This window comes from Protomyctophum parallelum (assembly GCF_964188405.1).
Source record: "Protomyctophum parallelum genome assembly, chromosome: 12".
Classification (NCBI taxonomy): Eukaryota; Metazoa; Chordata; class Actinopteri; order Myctophiformes; family Myctophidae; genus Protomyctophum; species Protomyctophum parallelum.
Window position 1 is genome coordinate 8056036 of NC_139712.1, and position 8422 is coordinate 8064457.

Below are 8422 nucleotides of genomic sequence, written 5' to 3' on the forward strand. Positions count from 1 at the left end.
CTACGGTCATGTGGCCACATACAGTACATCAATCTAGGGATCACTTTTCTTGAAGGGAAGGAAAAACACACTGGCAAGCCCTTCTGAATAAATATAAATTGTGTATTCACAGGTCAGGTGTGATTTCCATATCTCATGTTCCTCCAAACACAACTGATGTTTAATTATGCAGGGCTGATCTGCTCACACTGCCGAACAGTTGGACAACCTGGACACAATCATCTGCAATCAAGCCAGCCTATTTAAACCCCAGTTTGACTGAACTCCAGTTCTTTCTCCACTCAGACAGAGCAGAACCAGATCAGAAACCAGTAGGCAGGATAACTGACTGTGTAGCGCACAGTTCTTCAGAACCACCAGCATCTGATGTTATTAGAATAGAAGCTGCCATGCAGATCTGTGCACATCAACCCCTCCTGCATATTGCACACAACTTGAATCCAAAGGAAATCCCACAAATAAAATATCATGCAGAGTTGCAAGAAACTTTTAACAAATGTGTACACCGCTCCATTGTGCAGTGAAAATCCAGTGATGACCTTATACAACACGACGACCCATTTGACAACCTGTGTCATGCACGCTCAACTGTTTGTGAGCACATAAAAAGTTCAAAAATATGTCAAAGGCACAAACAGGAATGGGTGTATGTAATGCACAATCTCTGTAAAGCGCCTTGGATAAAGGCGCTATATAAATGCACAATTTACCATTTAACATGTTATCGAGTGTACACCAAACCAGATCAAACAAACATTTTCATGGTCATCGCCATGCTGACTTATGGTGGACATACATGTCAAAATTCCTTTTCCGCCATGGAGAAAATTGAGGGGACAATTTATATCGGCAGAACACACAAAGAACTACAGCCCTGAATGACCATAACAGGTCTGTAAGGGTGCGTACACACTATTCCAACACACGCTGTACAGCGCTGGAAGTGTCATGGACGTGCTTCCAGCGTGCCTGGCTATTTGACTTCATTTCCCCTTAGGCTTTGCGGGAAGTGGGCGGTGCGCTAGAGCGGAATGCGGAAAACAACAGACTCTGCGTGTAGTTCTTTGTGTAGCTGCGGTGGGAGCGGAGCCATTTCTTGTTGCTGCGTGGAGAGTGACAAAATGGTATTGAGCTGGAGAAAGAGGGCTTTTGTCCTTGCTTTGTTGGTGGCGAGAAGAAAGAGGGAGAGGGAGAAGCGCGAGAGACTGCTTCTGGCAAGGAGATTGAGGACAATGAGGGCCGAGCAGGAGAGAGTTCGTTTGGCAGAGGAGGAGAGAGTTCGCGTGGCGGCGGAGGAGGAGAGAGCCGCCGGGGAGATTGTCCCCCAGCCCAGGAGAAGAAGGAGGCTATGGGTTGATCCCATTTTCCAACCTCGGAAACAGCTCGGGGACGGTCACCACCTTTACTGGGAGCTACGGAGGGATGAGAGTCGGTTCCACCAGGAATTCAGGATGTCTATCCCCCAGTTTGATTTCCTGCTGGCAAGAGTGACTCCAGAAATACAGAAGCAAGACACGTTCTTCAGGGAGGCTATTCCTCCGGCCGAACGTCTTGCCATCTGTTTACGGTGAGTACAGTAACTATCTTTACGATGCTTACCCACCTATTCAATTCATCGCTAGCTCTGAACCATAGCTCTAATGCGTTGGGCAACGCAATATGGACCAGAGCTAATTCATCGCTAGCTAACAAACTCCAGCCAGGTTGATTTAAATGTGTTACTGTAAACTGGAAATAACAATAGCACCAGGAATGTAAATGGATTAGAGGATGAAAGATCAGATTCTTTAATATGTGATGAGTACATAGGATATTGATGTGGAGATCATGCGGAGAGAGCACCAAACCCTTTCCAATCTATAGCTGTTCCGGCCGAGCTACACCAGGCCATTCAAAGCGCGTGCGCGCGTAACGTATACGCACACACGCATTTTTAGATCCAGTCCTATAAAGTTAAGTTAGGGCTATTTTAGAATGTGCGGGGCTCGCCTATCCGTGCGCCTGCTCACCCTGGTGCAACTGCTATCACTGCATCAATTAGAGCTTCCCAAACGCGCTGTACGTGCGCAACATTACGCACGCTTTGAAAAGCCTGGTGTAAAGCAGCGGTTCTCAAACGTGTTCATGTCATGGATCACACATTAATATGAATTTGTGCCGAGGATTCCCATGTGTAAAGATGTGTTTGTAACTTCAACATTTGTGTTTAAATGTTCCAAAAATCTACAAGCCTTGTCACAAAGCAATTAGTCCAGTAATAATGTAATTTGACCTCTAACTAATTGCGCAAAAAAAGTTGCCTGGAATTGTCTGAGGGGAAAGTGTTGAAAATGGCCTGTACAGTATAGCCACCATTGACATCCTATTATAAGGCAATATTTTCTAGATGTCCTTTTGCTTTAAGTAACATGTCACATATCAAACTAGGGGGTTTTCATGATGCTGAATCCATTCCAAGCATTAGTTTTGCATAAAACACTCATTGGGCTAAATTTGGCCATAGCAACTTGCCCAAATGTGCTGACGTCATCACATTTTGGTTGCTATGACCAAAGTTAGAGGTTGATCCTGTATTTTCCATAGATTTCCTGTACTAAATGCTTTGTGAGCTTAGTTGTAGATCGCCTCTTTTTGAATAGCCAATATAGGGTTAAAGGGGTTCAGGTGATTCTGATGCTATATAAGGTAATATAGCATCATTACAAAATGTGTTAATATAGCTTGTGTTAATATAGCTTATATTAACACAGTTTGAAAGTAAACACACTTCTCCCTTGAGAACCACCACTTTAAAAGCAGTTGTATTTGCATACAGATCCTAATCCAAACATTTGACTAGCTACTAGTCGTGGACTAGCCCATTTGCTTCTGTAATACAAACAAAAAAAAATATATCATGCAGATGCATTGTGCATAAACCGAAATATATTTAAAATAAAAGGTTTAATGTTGATTGATGATACGGGCATGGGAAAAAAAACACATTCATTCATCATTCAGTCATTTCATTCTTCTCCAGGGCCACTATTAAAGTGCCATTATGATTACACATCCTATATACGATTATTGTCCTATTTTTTTCAGATATTTTGCCACTGGGAAAGACTTCCACTCCATCTCCAAAGGCTTCCGGGTTGGCCACTCCACTGTGGCTGGCATTGTGTCCACTGTGGCAGGTGCCATCTGGGACACCATGGTTGAGGACTTCATGCCTGTGCCAAAGAAGGATGATTGGAAAGCTATATCCGATGTATTTGGTGAGAAGTGGCACTTTCCTCACTGTTTGGGTGCCATAGATGGCAAACACATTGCCATCAAGGCACCCGACAGATCTGGATCGCTCTACCATAATTACAAAGGCCACTTTTCAATTGTCCTGCTGGCTGTGGTGGATGCTCTTGGCCTGTTCCGTGTGGTGGACATAGGTGCGTATGGGGGTGGCAGTGACGGTGGAGTCCTTTCAGTGTCTCATTTTGGTCGGGCTCTGGCGGGAGGTACACTGGACCTTCCCGATGATGCCCGGCTCCAAAATGCTGAGCACCTGGGGCCACTTCCGTACGCGTTTGTGGCGGATTTGGCTTTCCCTCTGCGCCGGAACCTGCTTCGCCCATACACACGTCTGTCTCTCCACACGGACTCCCACCGCATCTACAACTACCGCCTGTCCCGTGCACGGCATGTTGTGGAGAGTGCCTTTGGTGTGCTGGCGGCGAAGTTCAGGGTGTACCGCGGAGTCATTGAGCTCCCCCCGGACCACGCTGGCAAGGTTGTGAAGGCTACCACCGTCCTCCACAACTTTATCAAATGGGGCCAGCAGGCCGCAGCCCACATGCCTCCAGTGGAGCCTCCACATGCTGCAGGGGGAGCAGTAAGGAGGCACTTGGATGGTCAAGCTGTGCAAAACACTTTCACAGAGTATTTCAACTCACCAGCCGGTGCTGTGCCGTGGCAGTATGACCGTGTGTAAGCCCCTGTGTCTTTTCTGTTTTTTTTCCTTTTCTTTCTTTCTTTTATTTATTATTATTATTTTGTCAGGAGAAGATTGTGAGTTCCGAAGAACCTGCGAGCGATGCCGTCCAGGGTCACCCATGGCGGTAAGGTCAAGGGGGAGGTTCCATTTTCTTCTTCTTTTTGTTTTTTTCCTTTTTTGTTAGGAGAAGATTGTGAGTTCCGAAGAACCTGCGAGCGATGCCGTCCAGGGTCACCCATGGCGGTAAGGTCAAGGGGGAGGTTCCATTTTCTTCTTCTTTTTGTTTTTTTTCCTTTTTTGTTAGGAGAAGATTGTGAGTTCCGAAGAACCTGCGAGCGATGCCGTCCAGGGTCACCCATGGCGGTAAGGTCAAGGGGGAGGTTCCATTTTCTTCTTCTTTTTGTTTTTTTCCTTTTTTGTTAGGAGAAGATTGTGAGTTCCAAAGAACCTGCGAGCGATGCCGTCCAGGGTCACCCATGGCGGTAAGGTCAAGGGGGAGGTTCCATTTTCTTCTCCATTTAATTTGTCTTCTCCTTGGATCGTCACCTTGATGTGGTGGAGAAGCTTGTGCGTTCCAATGAACCTGAGAGCTATGCCGCCTGGAGCTTTGCTCCTGGTAGGGTCACCCATGGCGGAAAGCTCAAGGGGGAGGTTCCAGACAAAGTGCGATCCAACGAACACCTCTACGGAGGACCAGACACATGCTGACTGTCCAGGGGCATCACAACAGCTGGGAATGAGGATCTGAAGGCTGCAGCAGCATTGAGCCCCTTATATTGTTGGACTCTATGCAACTGGATCCGGAGACCCATCTGTTAAGGACTGTGTGATGTGTCTGTGCACCCGTCTCCCCACGTAACGTAAACGCAAAGGTATCCTCCAGAAAAATCTACACATGATATCCATCATTTCACCCGACAGTGGCTGACCACAACAAAAGAAGACTTTTCTCCACACTGCTGTCCGGGTGTGGAACAGCCTACCAGACAATGGCCTTCAAGCCTTTAAACGCAGAGTTCATATAGACATCTCCTGACCCCCCTTCACACTGACTATATCTCCTGACCAGCCCTCACACTGACTGTTGAAGCTGCAGTGAACAGAGTTCATAGACATCACCTGACCCCCCTTCACACTGACTATATCTCCTGACCAGCCCTCACACTGACTGTTGAAGCTGCAGTGAACAGAGTTCATAGACATCTCCTGACCCCCCTTCACACTGACTATATCTCCTGACCAGCCCTCACAATGGCTGGTGAACTGCAGTGAACCGTATGAGTGGCCAATGGAAATATATTGTCTTACTTGACATTGAGCAGTGTCACCATGAGCAATGAACACATGTAGAAGCTACAGTTGAGTACACACTGTTCCACAATCACCCTAACCAACAAAAGGAATCGCTAGTGCAGTGACAGAAGAAACTATCATCCCAGGTAAGGTCCCTATTAAAGCAGTAGCACCATGTGATCATCTGTATTCTAAGTTTCCCCACTGTCATTGCTCAGTGCAAACATTGCTCACACTGTGAGCTTGTACATCTGCTGTATTTGCTTAATGTCCACCTATCCCTGCAGAATGTTGGAGTCAGCGGAGAAGCGGAGAAGTTGCAGGCCAAGCTGCTCAAAGAGGCGGCCTTCCTAGGGTCCAGACCACCTCATCTCTAGAGCAAAGGTCAGAAAACGATGTCTCTGTCTGTGTAGCTCTGTTACTGAAGATTGGATATAGTGCTGTGGTTGGACACTTGAGCAAAAACACCCCTCACTACATTTCGTACAGTACATAGCATCATGTGCAAAAGAAAAATCTGAAAATCTACATCCTAGACAATATTACATACACAGGCATGTCAATCCAAATAATAGTACCAGTAAAACAAAAAACGAAACAATATAAAGCAAACAAATTGGGTTTTAACAACAAAGTGCTGTACAGCAAACTCCTTCAAAATATGAACACATAAAACAATGTTTCCTCGTTAACTATTGGCTATTTTTCTGTGCCATTTTTAACTTACTTTCCATACAGTACAGCAGAGCTATTCTTCGCATAAAGGGGAGAAGAAAAAAAATCGTAAATTTCTTAGACCTTGTTTTTTTCAACATACCAAATAATGGTTTCATTGACAGTAAACTGTTAAACTTATAATAATAATGTCTGGTTAGCTGTCACTTAGCAAACTCACAACAACCACAGCCAAAATATACCAGCATTTGGCTAATGGGATGAGGTGATATCTCATTCTCATCCTGTCCAGAATTTAGATTAGAACATAGTTAAAGTTAGTTACTTTAGATTTTCGGACTCAAAAGCTGCAGGAAACACCCGCCATCACCATTAATGGTCTGGTTTTGGTGAATATAGAAATTATTCCTGCTAAGGATTTTTGATGGGAGGTAATTAATAAAAATAACTAGAAAGAGATGAATCTGCCTGTTTAGACACGTTTTTTATTAAATGGCTTCCAACGCAAAAACTATACATTTAATCAACTCAGTTATTTTTTTCCCTTAAAGCAGACAAGTCCAGCTTTTTCTGAAGGTCTTTTGTTGTCGCACTGTAACAGAGAATTTTCAATAAATCATTCAAAAACGAGATTGTGCCAACTAAAATTTATTTCACTGAATCACAAAGTCAAATCAAACAATAATTCTGGGGGTCCTTGAAAATAAAATAAAAAGTTGAGAACCACTGACAGAAACATAGGTTTTTCCAACAAACAGTGGTGTCAACGAACCATGTTCAACCCAGATTCGGCACAAACAAGGGACTAAATTATTTTCGCTCCTATGCCACCAAAATGTGGAACGCCCTACCAACAGTCATTAAGACATGCGAATCCCTCAACTCCTTCAAAACCGCTCTCAAAGGGCACTTACGGATGGCTACAATTCGAAACTGGCCCCTGTAAAATCTGAATCCCTAAAACACGGACGCATGGACAACAAAAGAGATGGTCGCGGCCACACAGCCAACTCGAGGTATGGCCACGGAGCCGACTTGGGGACCTTACGCAGCTCCTCCAAAGAGAAAAAACAAAAGAACGGAGCTCAACGCGATCCCCCCCCCCCCCAAGTTTGTGCTTGAAATGTACTGTAATTCTGCAAACTGTTAATAAATATTCCAATCAATCAATGGTTTGGCGGGGTGGGGTTGGTGGGGTCTTGGTCGCCAAATTGCGCCTCCATCAATGTTTTCATGATAGCCAGTCGCACTTTGGCCTGTGTGTGTGGTGTGAGTTTCTCCAGTTCGTGGCCCAAAAAATTCACAAAATGGTGTGTGGATGGTTTCAGGTCCCGTCCCTCCCTGAGCTCGTGCAGAACGCTCCTTTCAAACCTATTGGGCTCTGTCCCTGTCCCTGCAGCTGGCTCAGTCCCAGAGGTCTGCTGCTGCTGACTGGATCCTATTCAACAAAGGTTCAACCATTTATTACATTGAGCTGAAATGGTTTTGTATTGGATTACAGAACCATCGCATCAAATCTGGCTAGAGTAACACAATGTTAAAGTCATATATTACTTTGAGTTGTTTTTGTCTTGGCTTTGCACATGTTAATGACTTGTCTGACTATCTTACCACTGGCTGCAACCCCCATCTGACCAACAGAGGCTGGTGGTCTTGCTGGTCTGGTGCTGGATCCAGGTGGTGGTGGGACTGGCAGATCCAAGTCTAGAAGCCACGCAGGAGTCTCGGCTGTAGCTCTGCTTTGACAGGCCACTATGAAGTAAGATGTAATCTGTCATATAGAGCTTGAGTTTTTTGGGTTTTTTTTTGTCAATGATAATGAGTTTTCTAAATATCTTACCATTCCCAGTAGCTGATGGCAGCACAGCAGTCTGAACAGCCGCACTGAGTGGTGGCGGTGGCCTCTCCACAGTGGACAATGTGGTCGAGCAGACCACACTGGACGACATCCCTTTCCCTCTCCCTTTCCCTTTCCCTCTCCCTCTCCCTCTCCCTCTTGTAGGTATGCTGCCTCTGGCAGCTGGGCTGGTCTGACTGGCCGCTGTGAAGTAAGAATTTATCATAATATGATGTACACCTTGAATTGTTATTGTGTTTGATTTGTAAATGTCAATGACTTGTCTGTACCACATTCAGCAGGCTGTGGAGCACGCTCCCTGGCTGGCGCTGACAGGATGTAGTCAGTGGGCTCGTCCTCTATTGGGTAATGTTGCAAACATGTCATTAGACCTTTTCTATTGGGTTTGTAAACGCTAAAGCTACATTTTGGATACATTGGTGGAATCTTTTTTGCTATGTTGATTGTGTGAAAGGTTTGCATTTGAGACCTCTTTCTGTAAATGGGGAGATGATTCTTGGTTCTCTAGCAACAGAGGAACTTTAACTCTCAAATGTTTGGAGTTCCGTCATGGCTATGTTACTGCACAACCTAAAACTCTAGCAAAGTGTAATTTAGTTTGGATATGTCATCACAATATGTTACCT

At 45.0% G+C, this 8422-nt stretch overlaps 1 protein-coding gene and 1 long non-coding RNA gene across 2 annotated transcripts; both read left to right on the top strand.

Annotated features, from left to right (window-relative positions):
- Nucleotides 1-1123: 1123 nt before the first annotated feature.
- LOC310867487 (putative nuclease HARBI1) lies at nt 1124-3967 on the top strand (the record flags this gene model as incomplete). Its single annotated transcript, XM_083777602.1, has 2 exons — nt 1124-1567; nt 3085-3967. Exons 1-2 carry the CDS (start codon nt 1233-1235, stop codon nt 3965-3967), a joined length of 1218 nt encoding a protein of 405 aa, XP_083633728.1. The 5' UTR covers nt 1124-1232.
- A 701-nt stretch (nt 3968-4668) lies between these two features.
- LOC310868182 lies at nt 4669-7697 on the top strand. Its single transcript, XR_014570061.1, has 4 exons — nt 4669-5409; nt 5551-5647; nt 7267-7389; nt 7580-7697. It is a non-coding gene; the product is annotated as an uncharacterized lncRNA (long non-coding RNA).
- Nucleotides 7698-8422: the final 725 nt, after the last annotated feature.